This window comes from Eleutherodactylus coqui, chromosome 1 (genome assembly GCF_035609145.1).
Source record: "Eleutherodactylus coqui strain aEleCoq1 chromosome 1, aEleCoq1.hap1, whole genome shotgun sequence".
NCBI lineage: Eukaryota > Metazoa > Chordata > Amphibia > Anura > Eleutherodactylidae > Eleutherodactylus > Eleutherodactylus coqui.
Genome location: NC_089837.1, coordinates 412143783 through 412165488, shown reverse-complemented (window position 1 = coordinate 412165488; position 21706 = coordinate 412143783). Strand labels below are relative to the sequence as shown.

General features: G+C 42.3%; 1 protein-coding gene across 5 annotated transcripts in view; it reads right to left on the bottom strand.

Annotated features, from left to right (window-relative positions):
* The window catches only part of MYCBP2 (MYC binding protein 2), a 196032-nt gene that overhangs the window by 55819 nt on the left and 118507 nt on the right, over positions 1–21706 (bottom strand). For 3 of the 5 annotated variants that reach the window (XM_066580830.1, XM_066580838.1, XM_066580848.1), the window contains 7 exons: positions 21053–21168; positions 19988–20085; positions 14009–14125; positions 13356–13496; positions 9548–9622; positions 1673–1897; positions 964–1096 (listed from right to left, as the gene is read on the bottom strand). In XM_066580830.1, coding sequence (XP_066436927.1) covers positions 964–1096; positions 1673–1897; positions 9548–9622; positions 13356–13496; positions 14009–14125; positions 19988–20085; positions 21053–21168 — 905 coding nt within the window. The remainder of the gene's footprint in view (positions 1–963; positions 1097–1672; positions 1898–9547; positions 9623–13355; positions 13497–14008; positions 14126–19987; positions 20086–21052; positions 21169–21706) is intronic. The other 2 variants (XM_066580866.1, XM_066580857.1) reach the window with 1 other exon arrangement.

The following is a 21706-nucleotide window of genomic DNA, read 5'->3' as shown; positions in this document are numbered from 1 at the left end:
TCCGTACTCGGGCGAAAAGATTCGGGGGGCGCCGTGGGTGAGTGGGGGGTTGCAGCGGGGAGTGGTGGGGAGAGGGAGAGGGAGAGAGAGAGAGGGCTCCCCCCTGTTCCCCGCTGCTACCCCCCCGCTCCGCCACACCTCCCCCCCGCCCACCGGCGCCCCCCGAATCTTTTCACCCGAGTACGGAAGTACTCGAAAATCGCGGTGCTCGATCGAGTAATTACTCGAAACGAGTACGTTTGCTCATCTCTAGTTTTTAACATTAGAAAGTCCTATTGACATTTGCATAAAAAAAAAATGCAGCGATATTGCAATCGCTAGTGTGCAAGAGCCGTAAGTCAGTGGTCTAAGACACTACACACTGATGTGACTGGCCAATACTGCTCGCCTGATCAAAGAAGGTGTATTGTCTTGGACCGATGATGCATACTAATGTACAGTGTGCATCCGGCAGCCAGAGAAGCTGGTGTGGCCATCTTTGTTTCTGGACCAGAGTGTTTCAGGCTTCTGAGAGTTCCTATAATCAGCTAATTTGAGAAGGAAGAGGTTTTGTTAGTGACTCCTTGCTGTGCTGACCAACACCAAAATCAGTAGTGCATGGCATCCAGTGTTTCAGAGCTCAAAGCTGAAGACCTAGGGCTGATTCACACGTGTGTGCATGTTGTGCCGGTGAGACACGCATCAGACAGATACCAGCTATGATGCGCATGTATTGCTGGAAATACAGGGGAATATTGCACTGTACACAAAACCCTGCCGCTGGACACTGCAATGGAGGACAAATAGTGAGGGGAGCAAAAAATGGGGCAAAAATTAAAACCATGAACATATAATTTACAATAAGGTTTTTCATTAAATTCAAAATTGATTGCACAGCCACCCCAATTAGGGCAGAGCCCCTTTAAGAAATCCAATCATGACAAATCATATGAAGTAGATCTTAAAGAAATATTTTAAACTTGCCATCCTCATGACGGAGATATTGATTGCCACCAGCATCTCTAGCCAAGGACCAAGCTTCCCCTTCATCATTCTCACAGAATTCTACCATGCTGTTCTTATCCAGCTGCACCCATGTACCTTCTGAACTGACCACCTGGTACAGAGACAGAAACCACAAGATTCATGGAGTTCATGTATTTGCAGAACCTAATAAGATGAAAATTAATGACTGCATGCTAAGGCAACAGTATAACATGGTCAGTCTAGCATGTAACAGATTTAAAGCAATTAAGGAATATAGAAAAATATGTGTGAACACTTAAGGCAGTAGAATAAACAGCCAGCATAAAGACAATCCAGCAAAAAGGCAAGCTTTGCATCTCCTAATCTAAACCACAGTATCCACATACTTCAGGAGTGGATAGAGAAATAGCATGACACACTACACCCTGGAGCAAAAAAACATTGAGAAGTTACACATTTCAAAAGCAACATTCGAAAGAAAGAAATGGATGCTTCTTCCATTAAAAGCAAGTCCAAATGTAACTTGCACCCACACTAGTACATTAATCTGGAGCGGAGGTTAGTAAATACTCCATCGATTCTATCAATTTAGCATATATTAGCAAAGTATGAAAACAAAACGTGGAAAGAATCTGGAAATTAAAGTAGTACTTTGCTTTGGCATTTGCATGACAAAAGCAGTATCAGATAAGTCACAAGTCCATACCTCGCCGACAGCCTTGACTTTGTTTCCCAGTACTAACATTCCAATTGGGATACCTCTTAGGTTTGGGCAACTTCTGATATTATGACCGGATGGCCCAGTTTTCACTACCTTGTAGAGTCCTGGCCCACCCCTGAGTACTGGGACTTCATGCTCTCGCATGGTCATTTCTTGCGTACAGCACACATTGAAGTCTTTCAACACATCTTCAGCATTTCCTAGCTGCTCCTGGAAAAGAAAAAACAAAGCAAATCCTCTATCATACTGTACCAAATGTAATAAATACATTTTCAAACACGGAAGTAGAATATTGTGCCCTGGACAACAATACGAAAAACATTCAAGCTTCCAATAAAACCCAAAAAGTTATCTACTAACTCCTCTAGACACTACTTCATACGATCAATGTTTCTGTACTGATGGGTGTATGCACAGAACAAAACCCAGTCCTCCACCGTGTCTAGGAGGATTCTGGTGTGTTTGGAATAAAACATGAAAATATATTACACTTTGTGGTTTATGAATGAAGACATGATAACATGCAGACTACAGACCGTCTGAGAAGTACACAGACTGATAACAAGAAACTACATAGAATGTGAAACTGTTCAGTAGATCTACAGAGCAAACCAACAACTGTGATGTGCTATAATGTGGTGTCACACATACAGTCATGTGTCAAAATCAGGTGCGGGTTATAAAAGGAAAGAAAAAAGTATTAGGGTGCTTTCACACAAGCAGAATATTTAAGATTTTTGCGAACTGCACCAAAAGAAGCAGAAACTTCCACACAAAAATCCACTCTGCGGATTACAGAGATATTCCACTCATGTAAAAGCACCCGAAAAATCCACTCCCAAAACAGGCTGCAGGAAACAAAGCCTGCAGGTGACAGCACCCCAAGGGCTTTTGCCCATGGACGGAATTATACCTCCAAGATGTAGTGGGATTTGCCACTGCAGAAATCCGCATCAAAAACCACATGGATAAATGCAGATTTTGATGTGGAATTGCAGCAGATTCAAGCCATTGTCAGTTCTGCACATGTGAAAGAATCATAAGGGTACGCTCACATAGCGGAATTCTCCTCAGCATGTTCTACCTCAAAAACCATGTCAAAAGCCGCAGCTTTTTGTGCAGATGTGCACATGGAATTTGCCCTGTCAATGGCCAAAATCTGTATGTGGAATTCTGACACTGCATTGGCGTTTCGCATCAAGTGACTTACTGATGCGCAAGCATAGTTTTCAGCACTGGGAATTCCACCCATCGACAGGGCAAATGATGCGGAAGGATCTGTGCCAAAAACTGGGGCAGAAAGACTAATTCAGTTTTTGAGGCCGAATTCGCCGTTTATTCTTCTGCAGCGAACGCTGTCACATGAACATGCCCGAAGGGTGCCAATACATGCAGGCAGACCTCTGCGGATTACAGCCAGCACTTGTAACCCTCAATTCAAACAATGAGGTATGGATCGCAATCTGTGGAGCTCTGCCTGTGTTTTCCAGTTGAGGGATGTTGAATGTAATAGTAGTTTTAGGTTGGTTGTTAAAAGAAAAAACAAAAAAAAAAAAAAAACAGGTGGGTTTCCAACAACACACTTTAATATCTGTAATGAGATGATCCTTAGAGATGGAGTATGGTCACAAATTCACCTACTGACAGTCACAATTTGACTAGAGGCGGGCCACATGATTCTGCAAGTTCCATCACTGTTATTTGTTTTCACATTCTAGAAGCCTGCAGTTCCTTTTCATACTTGCACAAACAACATATATAGTCTATATACATTATGTGAGGGTTTACTGAGGTTTCATCCTTATTGTGCATTTATATTACAGAAATAAAGTTATTCCAGTTCAGGAGCATGCGGTGCACCAACAAGCAAGGACTTCTGCGATTCGAACATTAATGTAGGACAATTGGGAAGGTCTTAATTCCAATATAGAATTTGCTGTTATCAAGTTTGCCTGTTCCAACTACCAAGGTGTGACCTGGCATGACATTCCAATTATATTCAAGAGCTGTCTGCACAACACTTTAAAAAGTTGCTAATGGCAAGAAAACGTCACAATAGACATCACCCTAGGAGTCAGTCATGACTCGGTATTTGCACCAGGGGACTTAACACTGAGTCACATGGGGCTCTGAAGGTAAAGGCAGCTGAAATAAAGCCCTGAAAGGTTGTGGGTTCTATCCCCTCGGGGTTCAGGTAGCCGGCTCAAGGTTGACTGAGCTTTCCATCCGTCTGAGGTCGGTAAGATGGAGTACCCAGCTTGGCCGGAGGGGTGGGGGGAGGGGGGGGGGGGAGATCTCTGGGCAAGGCAGTGGAAAACTACCCTGCAAACGTCATGATGTGATATCACCCGAGGAGTTAGTCATGCCTTGGTGCTTGCACCGGGGGGACTTTACTTTCTTTTTAGGGCAGGGAATAGACAAAAATACCCCACAAAAAACTATTCAGTATTCACTGTTCTATGTCCTGACACTTCAGCATAGCTGCCCTGGTAACGGCATGTCCTGTAGGCATATTTGGGATTTCAGCCGCACTTAACCCCTTGAGTGGCACGCCCGGAAAAGTTCCGTGACGAGCTCCACTGCTCATAGCAACATAGCCCGGAAGATTTCCGGGCTATGTATCACTATGGGAGCTGCAGAGCACAATGCCACAAGCTGTGGCAGTGTGCTCTGCCTGCACAGACCCACTCAGAGCAGTGCAAGGGCTTTGAAAAACCAGCAGAAGATATTGCCGACATGTCGGCAATGTCCTGCTTTGTTTACAGGTTGCCATAGAGACCATCGGCTTGTCAGAAGCAAGCCGATGGTCTCTGTGGCAGGGAGAGCTGGTTGTTAGCTGTCAGAGGACAGCTAGGTACTAGCTCTTACAGCAGAGATCAGAGAAAACCACCGATCTCTGCTGTGTTAACCCTTTACATGCTGCAGTCTATGTGACTGCAGCATGTAAAGGGCTGTCACTGCAGCATGTAAAGGGCTGTTACCATCGGACACCCGGAATGTGATCAGGGGTTCTAATGGGTCCCTGTGGAAGTCCCCTAAAGGGACAAAAAAAAAAATTTTTTTTTAAATTTAAAAAAAAAAAGTTAAAAAATTATTAAAAAAATTTAAAAAACACTTGTCTTCCTTTACTTTGTAAAAAATCAAAAATACAATCACACATGTGGTATCCGTGTGCGTCGTAATGACCCAGAGAAGGAAGTTAATACATTATTTAACCCCTTAATGACATGGCCCCTTTTTTTCTTTTTTCCCCATTTCTTTTTTTCCTCCCCCCTGTTTAAAAAATCACAACTTGTCCCGCAAAAAACAAGCCCTTATATGGCCATGTCAATGGAAAAATGAAAAAGTTATGGCTCTTGAGACGCAACTGCAAAACTAGTTGAAATTCAATGATTAGACCATTTTAAAAAACCTGCCCTGGTGGGCACGACAGGGTGGTAGGAAACCTGCCACTCAAGGGGTTAAGCAGCGCTGCTGATTAGAGCCACCTGATTGGCAGTACAATCAGTGCAGTACACACTACAGTTAAGCAGACGTGCAGGATGAGCCTTGCTAACACTAAACCTAACCCTAATCCTAACCCTAAACCTAACCCCAACCCCCCACGGGTCTCATGAAGTAGCACTCGTGCACAACTCCAAGGGGGGGGGGGGGGGGGGGGGTCTGTGCACGGCTGCTTAAGTGTAGCGTGTAGTGCACGTCTGCTTAACTGTAGTGTGTACGGCACGGCTGCTTAAGGCAATCCGCTTGCACGCAGTGTAGTCACGTGGTGCCGAAGAGCCAATCAGGTGGCTCTAATCAGCAGCGCTGCTTAAGTGCGGCTGAAGTGCGGCTGAAATCCCAAATATGCGTCCTGTAGCTGTCATGTGCCGGTCATTCATATGACCGCTGCAGCAGCATATGAACAAGTGCCTAATGCTGGACATTTAACAGGCGAATACTGCATAGATCTTTATTTTAACACATTTATTGCCCCCTGCAGATAAGACATCCCAGAAAACCTCTAAGTAGTAGCAGAAAAAAAAACCTGGAATTAGGGAACACATCTACAAAATAGAAGTTACACTGCACATTGTCACACCACTTCAACAAAAAAGGCAATCCAGGCTTTAAAGAAAAAAAACAACACTATCTGCAAATCTCACTTAGCTTAAAAGTCAATATTTACCCACTAATCCTCTGGCGTTCCTGCGCCGCAGGTCCGTGGTTTGCTGCTGGTCTCTGTCTATATTGGCTGAAGCCTTTACATCTTGAACCAACACATGACCATTCCAGTAAATCACTGGTGGTTTATAAATTATATACCAATGATATTCATTTAACTGCATCTCATTACTTTATAGTATGTTTTTTTGTTTTACTCTTAGGAGATTGCATATATCTGGATATTTGAAACACTGTTTAATAACAAACATGCTACAAAGTATCTGCATTCATAGATCTTTGTCGCTTCTTTTATAGAAGGGGTCCCAATGAAAACAGATTTCCCTTTATTGCTCTTTTTCCACATGTTACTTAAGAGTAGTAATTGTATTTATTTTGTAATCTAGTATGTATAAATGGAAGCTAAAAAGGTTTCTTAGTGCTGCTGAATTCAAGTGCTGGAATACAGGAAACAAACTTTTGTGTAGCAAAACAATAATTACAGCTTTTATACACGTTCTGGAGTTTCATTTCATTTTTCAGACTTAAGCCCCATTTAGACGGGACGAATGTCGGGCAAACAATGCCAAATACTCGTCCCCACACATATGTTCCCATGCACCTGCACAGGAGCTTGTATCGCTGGCTCACTGCGGGGCGGCAAGAGCAGATTTCATTTCTTGCACCACCCGCCCCTCTCCATTCAGTTAACATAGTGGCCGTTCAATACTAAACGGCTGCCATTTACACTGCACTGTCATAGTTAAACTCATCATTTAAACGATGAGTGATGCATAAACGATGAGTTTAACTATGATAGTGCAGTATAAATAGCAGTATTGAACGGCCTCCATGTTAACTGAATGGAAAGGGGCGAGGGGGGGTGGGAGTGAGAACTAAAATCTGCTCCTGCCGCCCTGCAGTGGGCCAGCGATACAAGCTCCCGTGCAGGAGCATGGGAGCGTGTATGTGTGGGGATGAGTGTCGGGCATAGTTTGCCCGACAGTCGTCCCGTCTAAATGGGGCTTTAAAAATGACATAGTGACACCACATCTACCAGGTAGGTGACCAATGCACAAATGTAGGGATACCACCGTTATTTTTTAATTCATGAAGATGTAAGTACGGAGGTCAACTAATCACATTTTATACAGACATCCTAATATCACTTGCTGTAAATGTGGTTTCTTCTCCCATGTTACATGTTTATATTCAGTTGTGCACAGTCAATTGTAAAACAGTTTTTGTAAACCATTTGAGCACTCAAATAGGATTTTAGAGTGCTAGTACACCACAGAACTTCTTCTGCAAAATGCAGGTGGAGGTTTGTCGATTGCAGCCGGTATGTAAACTTATATTGTTTGAATTGATAAGTCCAGGTGACGACGACAATCAGCAGAATTCCACTTGCATTTTGCAGGTGAGAAACACTGCATGTACCCGCACCCTTATATGACTGACATTAATTGCACGATGCAAGCATATGCAAGTAGTGTCTGATGGACGGGGGCAAATGCTGGAATCCCTGGCAATGCTATAAACCAAGGGGATGCTTTACCCTATGCTGTGCTCCTTAAATCCTAAGGATCAGTAGGGGTCAGAAACAAGACTCTCACCAATCAGACATTGGTGGTATTGCTGGAAAACTATAAATACAAGCACTTCGCAAAAGCGCTGTACATGTATGGTAGTTTGCACTATGTGGGCTGAGGAGCTGAGCCCAAAGTGTTCTCAGTGGGAGCCGGCTGCAAGTAACAGGTGGACAACCGCTGGAGCTAGCTCTGATCCGGACAATTTAATCTATTAGATGCCGCTTGTCAATGCAGAACTGGTATCAAAAGGGATTTGTAAAAAGAAAAGTCTGTGTAAAGAAAAAAACAGCAGAGGAATTGCTGTTTTTGATCACTACAACTCCTAAAGACAATATAAAAAAAGGGCAAAAAGTCACATGCACCCCAAAATGCTACCAATGAATAGGTCAACGCACACAGCTCTGTAGATGAAAAGTAAAAAAAAGTCTGAATATGCTGATGGAATTAAAAAAAAACACAATGAAAAATAAGTTTATTGTGCATAATATATATTGCATACAGATGTAGGAAACGCCAAACTAAAGTTCAGCGTATTATACAGTTTGCATAGCCAATGCTATATACCTACTGTATAGGCGTGCCATTAATGCAATAGAAATCAATTTGAAAGTAGTCTGCAGCTCAAAATGGTACATATGAAAAAGTCTCCTTATGCTGCAAAAAACAAGCCCTCTCACAACATTATAGATAGAAAAAAAGAAAAAAAAAAAAGTTTCATGGTTCTCGAAATGCATTAATGAAAAATACTTCTGTTGAGCAAAAGTAGTAAAACATTATTAAAACAAACAAAGCCCTATATAAATTTGGCATTGCTATAATCGTAGTGACCTGCAGAATGTTAACATTTTGGTTATACTGCACGGTAATCCTATAAAAATGAAACCCATAGAACAATGCAGAAATTGCTAGGTACCTCAAAAGCTTTTGTAACTGAGGTAAAAAGTCCAAAAATTATTCCAGCAAAATAGTCACTCCTTACTTTCAGAGCCCTGCCATATGCACAAACAGCAGTTTACGACCACATATGGGACATTCCTGTACCCAGGACAAAGGTCTTAGCAAATTGTGGGCTTTTTCTCGTAGAGCAAGTCTCACTCTTCTGAGGGTCTGCTACAGTGTTTCAATATAGTCATGAGCCTGCAGGCAAGGCCAACTGCCTAGATGGTATACATTATTGCAAACCCTCAACTGTGAGAAGAATTAAAAACGTACCCGAGTCTTTAACAAATTTTCTAAGATATACCAGGTTCTCCTTACTCCCTCCTTTTCCACCGTTTGCAATCAGTTTCATGTCCAAGTTCCAATGTTCTCCCCCATTTTTTGGTTGCTCTACAATCTACTTTCAAGGAGGGGTGTGTAGCAAGCTTAGCATTCTGCCAGGAGTAAAGGCCTGTCTTCCTTGCCCCTACTTCCCATGCTGCATTGCACAGCCTGTGGGCCATTTAGCAGGGATGTCACATCTGAATGCACATCCCTTTACTTTCTCAGGACAAGCATTTAAAGACAGACATTCTGGTCAAATGGTTAGCAAACCCACTATAATGGGTGTGTAATATGTGCACACGCACACAACATCACGAGAGGATAGTTATAACACTGCCTGCAGATCTGTCAGCCTGCAGCCTTGAAGTACAGGGAAGCCACCTGAGAAGAACGTTTCCTCCTGTTGCTCTGGAAATGTTTTGGCATCTTTGTTACCAAGGATTGCAAAAAAACTGAAAAGGAGATCCCCCTAGTGGCAGCCACTTCAAACTTGATTTACAGTGGTAAAGCACAACATTTTCAATACAAGTATACTACAGAAACTGTCAGACTAACACAAGCTATTAGAGGAGCATAGGTTATCTGAAATGTTGGTGCCCCTTTAAGTAGGTATGGGTTTTAGCCTGCGAGTGCAAATCAAGACTGTTTTCAGTTAATAACCGCAAAACAGAGAACTTAGAAAAAGAGAAAAATTGAAACAAATGAGCTTAAACAAGCCACATTTTTGTGCAACATGCATATTTTTTTTACATGTACTACAACAGGATAGGACAGCAGAAAAATATGATGCAAGGACAAATATTGATAAGACATAACATGAAAGAATATGAGAGACTGGTGAGAGCAGGGAAACAGAACTCACCTGAGGAAAAAAGGTTTTAGAACTCCAAGATAAAAAGTCCAAATCCCTGGTTCCTTGGCTAGCATAAAAGATGTTCTGAGTAGCAGAAGTTTAGAGGGAAAATATTGACAGGGAAAAATATCGAAAAAGGAGCAGATTACACAAAAAACATTAATGCAAAGGAAAACAGAATAGAAGACTCTTCAAGTCTGGACTAAACAAAATGTTACACTCCAGAAAAATGCTGAGTTGAGTCCATTGCAATACAGGTTAGATAAACGTTCATAAGGGATGTAGTGTGTCATGCCATTCAATGAAGAGCTCACAGAAGATTTACATACGTTTCAGAATGGAATACTAAAATATGTCTGCATGTAATTCAACTAAAGCAATACTAAATCGGCAAATACCTGCCATACCCAGTGGAGAGAGTGAACGGGTGGTGCAAAGGGATTTGATCTTAACTGCTTTCACACAAGTATATTACAGACGAGTGTCCCCTGGCCCAACTGTGGGCTTACGGACCTGAACTCAACAGGTTGTATGATGCTGCGGGTTTAAGCCAGCAGATCCAGAGTCCAGATGAGACACTCGTCCATAGTGTGCCCTAATACGCTCATCAGAAAGTGGCCTTTGGTGGTTTTTTTAATCTGAGTCTTGCACCACCCCCTCATGCTTTGCACTAAGCATGATAGGAATTTGGGCCCAGAGTGTTCCTTCAACTGCTTGTTAAGGATAAAACACCAAAAGCTTTATTACACAATTGACATCTTTTTCACGGCAATAACTTTTCCACAAATGAGCAAGAATACTGTTTATTAACTGTGCAATTGTTTGAATTAACAAATCAATATCTTGTATACCATGAAGTGGTTATGGATAAATGGAAGAGCTTACTGCATTATTCTGCATGGTAAAAAAAACCAAACAAATACAATGGAACTAACAGACCCATACATAGGTCCATCGGGGCAGAGTCGGGGTAGGAGGTGTTGAACTTACTAAGAGGCGCTCACCTCTTAATAAACTTGGCACATCTTAGGCTGTTGGTTCTCCAGAATTACAACTGTATGTCAACTTCGAGCTGCAGAGATGTGCGCTATAATATACACCAGTGAAGGCCCAGCCCTCTCATGCAAAGCCTCAGAAAAAGTGTACAAAATTATGGTGTGTGCGCAATACTTTGTGACTGTATTGTCATTATTGTGGCACACAGCCCATACGAATACCTACATAATTCCAAGACTTGATGCAATTTGCATGATAGGTGTGGGGTGAGAGGAGAGGGGTCTCATTCAGGCAACCGTACAATGGAGGGGTAGGGGTGGGGTGGCAGCTGGAAGCTCACCGTGTCCCACAGGTTCCATAATTCTCATAGAGGTGAATGTGAATTATGCAAATATTTCAGTTCTCAAATTCCCGTTAGCTTCTAAATGTTCAAGATGCGAATAACTTTTTAAAGCTCGTCTAATTTCTTCCCAAAAGGATGCTAGAAATGTTGTGATTGCCTTCTTTCATAAACCTGTCAAATCGTACAGGTCTGCTTTAAATGACGTCACTTTCTCTACACCAGTGTCTGTGCGCAGTAAGGGTGCATTTTTTTTCCACATTGTGATCTTTATCGCAATTAAAAAAAAAAAATTGGTCACATTTCATAAAAGTGTCTCAAACCAGGCCAAAAGCAGGCTTTTTACCCCATTTTAGAAAACTGAAGTGCCTGACAGAAGTGGTTGTAAACTCTGGTGCATATCTACCATGCAGCAGATAAGTTACTATTGTGGAGTCAAGTGCAAAGCAATGTGATGTCAACTATAGTATAGTAAGAGTGCAAAATTATTAATTTAATGATTAACCCTTTAACCATCAGGCAGTTTTTTAGGTTTTAGTTTTTGCATGCTTGCCTTTTAAGTCATAGACTTAAATTTTTCATCGACAATCATACAAGTGTTTGTTTTTTGTGGGACAAGCTGTATTTTTTTTTTTTAAATTGTATTATTTAATATGCTATATAATGTATTAACAAACGTCTTAATTTTTAAGCATAGCGACATGGGGGGAAAAAAAAAGTACAATTATGTCATTTTTCAGGGATTCTTGCTTTTATGGTATTCATGGTGGGTAGAATCTCTCATACTCCATAGATGATCGGTCAGTCCCGAGGAAATCAGTGGGTTTGACCAATACATATCTAATGTGTATGGCCAGCTTAAGGGTACTTTTATACAAGCCGACAGTTGCTTTACAAACTACTCAAAGATGGCTGTTGTCCTGTGTAAATATGGGACATCGACAAGGCTAGTGGGCGAGAATCGCTTACTTATCGGAGGTGCTTGGCTTTCAGCTCACCTACAAACCAAACGACTGTTGGCCCATGTAAACAGGCAGTCCTTTTTATGAACGACTGCCTGTTTACTCTAAATGGATGCAGGTGGCCTGAAGAGATCTACAGAGATAGCCTCTTCCATTCAGTGAGCAATTAAAGCTCCTGTGTAAATGCCCAGGAGCTATAGGAGTTGGAATGGTTGTAGGGAGCTTACGTGTTTGACAGTCATCCCATGTAAAAGTAGCCTAAGTCCACAGGGTGTATGGGGTTTGTTCCAATGGAGCCAAGTCAGGGCCATACCAATACAGAGTATGGGTGAATATGCAATGGCCAATACACTATTCCTATTGTATGCTCTATACCATATGCTATACTGGAAGGCTATTGTTAGGCGAAGTGCAATCCGAAGTAAACAACTATTCTGAGGAAATATCCTGTTAATTAATCCATTTTTATCAATACTCCTTGCATGAAAAAGAACATTTCTATTCTTCAGTAAGTGTTTTGGATACTGCATTTCTGAGGGTTGCGTTAACTCCTAAATTTGTGCTGCTTTGTCATTCTGCGTGCCTTGACAAACTTAATAAAAGTTATCTAATCTGAAAGCAGAAAGAAAAAAAAGAAAGTCCACAGGGCTGTGAATTTTGCAGTTCTTGACCACTCCAAAGAAATCACTTAAAACATGAGCAGTGTGACAACTAATCAAAAACTGAAAAGTAGTATTCCCATCTCTATAGCTCACCCTGTCCTGCTGGCCGCTACATCCAGATGCCAAAAGGCGGCCAGGTGTTTACAGAAACAGAATCGATCACTTTTAGATAAGCATTATCCATAAAACCGCTCACTCGGCTGTTTTCATAAAACCCTGTCGCCCCTCTCAGCCTGGATGTGACGGAGAGCAAGAGAAGGTGAGCCAGGACGTGGTATGGGGAGGGGAGCGTTGGGAAATTTATATGACCGGTGTGGGTCCCAGAGGCGGGACCTGAATCGACCAAATATTTATGGCATATCCTCTTGATCTGCCATAAATGTGAGATGGAAATACCCATGTAATACCACATAATGTCTTGGGAGGTATGCAGAAAAAAATGCTATGAATTGGTTACTGTTCCGAAGTTTCATAGTTATGTGCGTCCTTTGTAGAGCTCTACGATCATAAAATACAGAAGTGTTTTTTCAGAAAAATACTCATATTAATACATAACTATTTGCTTTAAAATCTATGCCATATATTTGCATTTTGGTCATACCAGAACAAAGACATTATAAAATTAAATAAAAGTGGGCACAAATCAACAAAGGCATTAGAGTTAAACAAGCACTGTGACACTGTGATGGAGTGACCTACTGAAGCAGTACAAATAACGGTTCTCCGAAGAGAATGATAGAACTAAAATTACGAAGCATTTTAGATACCAAAATCTGACAGTGAATGAAATAAGTTATATATCAGTGTATTACAGAGGAGCCTCTAGGGCACGTTGATAGGGGGTGCCTTTTACTTACATCAACAGGAGCCAGGAGACTCTTGCCGAGATGCTGATTAAAAGACAGGCACCAAGCTTCATTGTAACCATTCATGTTAGGAACATACTTCTTTATTGTCTCATCATTCAGCCTTAGCCATACACCATCATCATTATGGATCTAGATGGGAAACAAGCAACAATAGCGAGCCATGCTCTCCTGTAACTACTTTTTGGTTAGCAGTCCTACATGGCTCTTTCTAAAAAGGCCAGCGGCAGGTGTGAAGCACAACTATGTTGGTCTATGCCACATGCGTCACCGGTGATACAAAAGTGTGGTGAAGGGCGTGAATAGTGATAGGGAGTGAGAGGACAATACTCAATTATAAGAATAGAGCATGGACACAAGCAGGACTAGCAGTGTCTGACCCTATGGAACAAGGCAGAGAAGGAATGCATAAAGTTATAGAATTATTGTAACTTGTTGCAATATAAAATGTCATAATGTAAATGTGCTGCTTTATCTGAAGACAACTGCCTACTGCAGTCTTACTGTTAATCATGGAAGCAACTAGTAGAAATATTACCAAGACATTAGCTTTAAAGTGCTACATAACTTGAGTGGCCATTATATAACATTACGGTTGGCCATGATAAATGAAATGTCCTTAATAAAAATGTCTAAGGAATTACCTCATCAACAAAAGCGATGGTTCCATTGACTTTCACTATGCCTATCTGCTCACTCTGAAGGGAGGGGTGGCTACGAATACGGAGCCCTGCACTGTCCTTGGCGACAAATTTGCGAACCTATGAAGCAGAGGTAGACAGAAAGGAGAGAAAACCTAAGCGCAAAAGCACAACAAAACAAAAGCCTGAAATTGTCACAGCTCAAAAAAAATAAATTAAAATAAGGCCATACATTAAGGCAAAAAAAAAAAGGTTACAGGTTGTTGCTAGTTTCCCAGAAAAATGCAGTAATTCAATAAAAAGGGTAGAATTCATCGGCAACAAATACACTACTAAAAGTATATAACATCTTAAGCAATTCACTTTTTCCCCAATTTTTTTTTCACACCCATCACCACCACACTTCCCAGTAGCCTAAGCAATTGTAAGCATTTTTTAAGTTTGTATAAAACACCTTTTTTTTGGGCAGGTCTCATCTTCTACATATAGGGAGGCGCCTGTCACATCAAGCCAAACTGGACAGGGAGCAGCGCGAGAGAAGCTGCCCAACAGGAACTTCTCCAATGTCCTCTTTTTAAACCAGGTTTTATGCAACATGAGGAAGTCTGTTAGTATACCATGTTGGCTGTGGTTTGGTCATGAACAGTTTCCCTTAAACATTACGCGTCCATCTTACCACCACCCTGCCAAATGGGGGTTGGACCCGATGACCCTGAGAGGTTCCGTCTAACTGTACCATTCTATGAAATCTCTTCAGAATCTACTCCAGGTATTTAGAATTCAAATAGAGTATGTGGAGCAATGAGCCGGAGACTGCCATTAATAGGAGCTGTGCAGCATTGTACTAGATGTAGGCTGCAAGCACTAGGGACATGCATAGAGAAGAAATGTTAGTCAATGTGCAGCAAAGAGGACTGCATGCTTCTGTTGAAGCACACAAACAGGTGATGAAGTATATGGCAGAATTGGGGTGCGTTCGTATGTTGCCAATCTGCTGTAGATTTTGGTGCAGATCTGCAGGTCATCTCACCCTTTCAATTAAATTCAAATTGAAGAAGTGGAAACTAATGTAGATCTGCACCAAAATCCACAGCAAATGATTCTATTTTTAAAGGGACCCTGTCACCGGGTTCATGCTGCCCTAACCACAGGCAGCATGAACCCAGAACAGGGATGTCCAGTGTCCTCACATAAGTGTTTACCTGTTTGACTAGGGAACAGACTTCTTGAGTCAAAAAGGCAGGTCTCGCCAGGCTCTCCCCACCCGCAGCATCTTGACCTACAACTACTGTCTTTGTTTGTACACAGGTAAAGAGCTGTCAGTCAACATGTTGCAGGTGGGGAAAGCCTGACACTGCCCACCTCATTGTCTCAAGCTATGTTCAAGTCAAACTTCAAAGTGTTTATTCTCAGACACTGCAGCATTTCAGAAAAACACATGAGGTCACAGCCCACACCTGTCCCCGGTTCATGCTAGCCGTGGTTTGGGCAGCATGAATCCGGCGACAGGTACCCTTTAAAATAAAGGTACACGTAAATCCTTTGATAATGTAGTTTAACAAAAAAACAATTACTCAATCACCTAGTTGTGCAGATTTGCACGAACTTCTGAATGAGCACACACCTCCCCCCTTCCTACTGTAAGCAAAAGAGATCTTTCAGAAAAATGTTGCACGTCATGTCAAAAATAAGAAAAAATATCCTGAATTTTGCTGAAAAGTATTTTTTTGTTCCCCGACGGCTACAATAAGGAAAGCAGCAGAAGTCTACAAAGTTTTCCATATGTCCCATTTAGGGCTAATGCCCACTGGTCGGAATTCACGACCAGACATCCGCAGCAAATTCTGCAGCAATGACCATCCGTAGACACACTGTGTTAAAAGATTCTCCCCAGCCCACGAGCGGAAACCAACTGTAATTTTCCGCTTGCAGGGGAGAATCGCCGAATGTTCTATTTAATGCGGAAAATCGCACGGACGGCTTCATTCAGTCAATAGAAGCAGTCCGTCCCGCGACATTACACGCAGTGGGCACAGCGGAAGTATTACAGGAATCCACATCATAGCCCAATGCCGGCGCATCTTGCCCTGCACGGTAAATGCGCACCGGGCAAGACACTCACAGTGGATTGGGATAGGTGAGTATAGGGTCTCTGGGGGGCATCGGGTCTGATTCTGCTGCGAGTTCTTGCAGTCGGAATCCGACCCGGCCGTGGGCATGAGGCCATACCCTGAGCAAATGACACAAACTCAGAGGGAAAGCATCAGCTCTGTATAAAGTGGGTTGCAGGAGGATCTTGAGATCTTGGCTGAAGTGTGGCACTTTCGTACATTAATTGAACAGGGATGCCGGAAAACATGTTATGTAAAAATGGGCTACAGTAGGGAGAAATTTATACCCAAGAGTCATCCAACTGTCAGTTAACAGAAATAGAGTTTAGTTTAAAGAGGATCTATAACCTCCTGAGAAACCTGAGGAAGTAATAGGAGACTAAGAGAGTCTCTCAAATAGATATGGCAAACAAAAAAAAAAAAAAAAGAGATACTCTCTAGTTTACTGATAAAATCTCCTGACCTTTAACCCTTTCCAATCCAGTGTCAGACATTGACATTTCCCAGCATAGCTCCGCTGTCGGACGAATTCTGACACGTTTCTAAGACAATGCAGAAGAGAGCTGCAATGTCAGATCTCTCCCTTGAATAGTGTAATATAAACTATTTTAAAAAGATATTAACTCACTTATGATTTTATTAGCATTTTTTTTCTTTTTTTACTTAAGACAGTTCATTTTTATGCGTTTCTGTAAAGTAATTCAATAGGAATGCACAACGCGCTTTCCCACACAAAATAAGTAAGAGTTTGGGGGGAGGGGGGGCAGGGAAAGGGTTAAGGAAGAGAGATTGCTGTCTGTGGAAATCATGGCGTCACCTCAAGTAGTGGAGTTCGAATCTCATCAGTTTTTGACTGCTTTATAGACTTCCAGCTTCTAAGTCTGAGGGAGTCCAATTTAAAGACTGAGTGTGCAGCATGTAGGCACAAGGGAGACCCTGCTGCTTTATCTTACTTCATCCACTATTATAGGAGCAGAGATTTAAGATGGATTCCTGTATATTATAGAGCAGCACAAAGGATAAGGGGGCTAGAAGTAGAGGTAAATCCATTGCTTTCTCCTCCATGCGCGCGCACGTACTGAGAGACTCAGATTAACCCTTTTTAAGCAGTGGTCTCCTTTTGGGGACAATATGCAGTGAAATTTTAGAACATGGCTCTGCATGATGTATAGCTCAGGCTTCTGGCTAGAGGTGAAGAACATTTTCACTTGACATGCATTTCACAGATTTGCTTCCCATTAAGATGCATTAATGAAATAATTAACCTGTTTTGTGATTTGCTTGTAGTGAATATATAAGAAAAGATTTGCTTCTCCCAGTACATTCAATGGACCAGCAACTTGAAAAAACTAACAGGCAAAACTGATCACCCGAATACTGGCCAGAACTGAGTGCAAGGCTCCACTGCAGCATCTGAATGGCAATCGCTTATCACCACATGAGTATCTCCCAGCGAAAAGATTTTGACTTTAACCAGATAAATTGAAAAGTAAAAACATGTCCACCGTACACCATGCATCCCAGCCACAAGGATTGTACACATTTTACCACTAATTGTCAAGTTGCATCTCTATTTGCAACTGGAGAAAAACAGTAAGTACAGGTTATAACTTCAATGGATTTCATTTGGTCACATGCACATTATTCCAAAGTTAATACCAGCAACAACAAATTAAGGTGGTGGAGGAGAAAGGGAGCAAGTTAAGCGAAAGGCCTATTCAGACTGGACGAATGTCAGGCAGACGATGCCCAACACTTGTCCTTGTGCTGCTGCACAGTAGCTAGTATCGCTGGCTCACAGCGGCGAGGCTGCAGGAGATTTCTCTCCTCTCGCTCCCCCGCCCCTCTCCGTTGACTTAACATAGCGGCCATTCAGTACTGAACAGCTGCTATTTACACTGAATAATCAGCGATTTGCTCATCGTCCATCGTTTATGCTGCATGGACGATGAGCTGATTGCTCAGTGTAAATAACAGCTGTTCAGTACTGAATGACCACTGTAATATGTCAATGGAGAGGAGCGGGGGAGAGCGAGGAGAGAAATCTCCTGCAGCTTCCCCACCCCTCTGCTGGCCGCTCTGAGCGAGCCAGCACTACTAGCTCCGGTGCAACAGCAAGGGAGCAAAGAACCACAGGGACAAGTGTTGGACATACGTTCCCTGACATTCGTCCCATCTAAATGGACTTTAAAACTAAAGTACAGCTCAGCCATAAAACGTGTCATGTTTATTAGCACAGCTGCCCTAAAACTTTGCATTGTCTGATCAGAAGGGGATGTGTAGAAGACAATACAATAAGCAAAGGGAAAGGTAGATACTGGATAATGCATGTATATTTTACTTGTCTCTTATGCCCTTTTACACTGGACGATTCTCGTTTAACCCCTTCATTGCAGGTTTATTTATAATCATGTCATGCCTCACAGGGCAGGTTTCTTTTAAACGAGTCAAGAATGCAATTTTAAACCCCAGAAGATTTCAGATGACTTCAGTACTCTGCACATTTCAGCACTAGAACTGTCCACAGAAATCTACCAGGGTTTAACTGCATGGTCAGTGCAGCAAGCCCCGAAGATTTTCCGGGCGTGCCACTAAAGGGGTTAAATGAGCTCACGAATGAGTGGCGTCACTGCTAGATGTTGGCGCTCATGCAGAATGCTTAGACAGCAGATCATTGCTGAGAATCATTGAATTCTCATCTCACTGAGTGCTTCCCATTCCTATGTATACACTGAGCAGGGAGTCTTAAGGCATAGCAAGAAGTGAGTGCACCAGCAATAATTTTTATGCAGGCTGAAAACGGAGAAACAAATGAAAAGAAAACGAAAATTGCACAATGGGTTCGCGTTTAGATGCAATGATTATCGCACACCTTCGTTCATCTGAATGTATTTTGAGCAACAATTGTTACGTATAAATGGGCCATTACTTGTTTTTTCACACTGATTGGTCGGCACACCCCTGAGGGTTGTCTCCTCCCTGAAACTATGTTCCACTTTTTTTTTCTAGATTTGTTAAAAATAAAGAACTCCTGTCTCTACATACAATTCTGTCTCCCGGTCAGTTAATTCCTAGAGCCTTAAAGGGGTTGTCTCGCGGCAGCAAGTGGGGTTATACACTTCTGTATGGCCATATTAATGCACTTTGTAATATACATCGTGCATTAAATATGAGCCATACAGAAGTTATTCACTTACCTGCTCCGTTGCTAGCGTCCCCGTCGCCATGGATCCGTCTAATTCTGATGTCTTCTTGCTTTTTTAGACGCGATTGCGTTGTGCGGTCTTCTCCCCTTCTGCTCGGTCCAGGCACGAGCGGCGTTCTGGCTCCGCCCCCTTCTACGGCTCATCTCGTAGCTCCGCCCCGTTACGTGTGCCGATTCCAGCCAATCAGGAGGCTGGAATCGGCAATGGAACGCACAGAGCCCATGGTGCACCATGGGAGAAGACCCGCGGTGCACCATGGGAGAAAACCGCAGTGCATCCCTGGGAAAGGACCGGCGGCCATCTTGGGAGAAGATTTTTTAAAGTCCTTATTTCGTTGGATCGGTAAGTAGCAAGCGGCTTAAAAACCGCTTTACTTTGCTATTTTATGCCAGGGGGGGTGACAGGGGGAATGGGGTAAGGTAAAATTTTGAAGTTTGCCACGAGACAACCCCTTTAAGGGCATCTCCTTTGGGGTAACAACTCTAAGGTGATCCAGGCCACAAATTAAAAAAGGTAGAACACGTGCGCAACCCGTGGCTGGAACGCATTGTGTCTGGGGAAAACTGAATTGCTAGTGATCTGTATTTGAGAAGAGTTCTGCAATTTTATCTATCACTGTGTTTCACTGCAGAAATAGGTCCCCTTTAAACAATGTATTATCCTACCTTGTTAGGCTGAGGCTCTGCTTTTGGTTTTACCAACTGTGTCCCAGGTGGTATCATTCCTTTAGGCGGGTCCTTTACTTTCACTTCTAAACCTGCATCTAAAATTAAAAAAAAAAAAGAAAAACTAATGTATAAAGTTAGCATACAGTGACAGTAACACAAAATGAATGTTTGTTAACAAGCTTAAAAGGTTAGGGATTAACTGTGGCATTTTGTAGCATCGTTTTCAACTTTGCACTACAGCTGCAGTCCAATTTTCAATGCTCCCCTGTGGACCGCAGCAGTTAGTGAACTAGAATCTTGTGTGTAAGTTTGTAGTTTCTTTACACAGATTTTGATCATTGATAGGGCAAAATCAGTGTGCAGATCAGTGCCGAAAACCATAGCAGAAAACTGGAGGAACATACCCTAGGGGTGCAAAGGTTATTTTCAGAAAAAACTAGCCATCATATCAACCCCCAAAGGATTGTCTATCACATTCTTGAAATTTATGGGTATCGCACTTTGTTCCCTGCAAGTTCAGTCTTCTGTTCGGCATGTGATCAGACGCCATCTTGGTTTTTATATTTCACCCGTTTCCCATTTCTCTTTTCTGGGACATCAATCCCATGATGCCCCAGCACATCATCATATGGGCAGCAAGAATCAGTTCTACTTTTACCTGTTGGGGGCATAGTGCAATTATCCTCCCCTAAATATGCTACTAAACAAGTCAACAGGCTGAACTATGCTCCTCATATCAGTGAGACAGGCAGCTGTCTGATCATCACTATGACTGGAATGACCCATTCCCACAATCCAAGCAATCGCATCATACGGGAAGTTCTGATGCCTACATGGATTGACACAGGAGATCTCCAGAGACAAGTAGAAAAAGCATATCACTAAAGCCACATTCAGACTTTTGCTATGAAATGGCTCACGTCTGATATTTAGTGATAGAAGCAGCAAGACAAAAAAATGATAAAAAGAACAATATGACACATTGGATTCCACAACGGAACACATGCACCACTTTGTTTTAGTTGAGGTTTCCCTTAAAATGTTATAAACATAATACATTACCAATCTCTATTCCATCTATGGTAACATGTATGGTATAAAGGCCAACAGCGCCAGGAGTCCAGTTTGCACAATAGGTACCATCATTGTTGACTCTTATCAACATATTTTCACTTGGCCTGTTAAGAAAGAAATAACACATTACGTAAACATTCACATGTCATAAAGAAACATGTACAACAGCCACCTTGGAAAAGCACTATAAAACCAAGTTATCGTGCTGTTTCGGTAGCTGATGGAGAGTCAGGGGATGACATTTTTTTTTTACACTCTTGTGCTCCCCGGTTTCCCCGCTGTTCGCCAGTGAATACTGCAGGTGATCTGAAAATCTGAAATTCAGAATGCTGTGCATGCACACAACGGTCAGATTTTCAGACCCAGTGGGGAAACTGGGAAGCAGATCAGTATAAAAAGTACATCCCGACACTCCGTCACCACCCCAAACAGTACCATAACTTCGCTTATAGTGCACTTCCAGAGGAGACAGGTTCCCTTTTAACCTCTTCGAAGTCTACAATCCATCTTTGTACTGGCAGTTTGATGGCCGAATACTTTTAATAAAACACTGCAATACTCCGAACAAGGTTGCCATGGCAATGAGTTGACCTTAGCCATGTCAAATAACTGTGGGTTACTAAAATGGTGCCAAATGTCAGG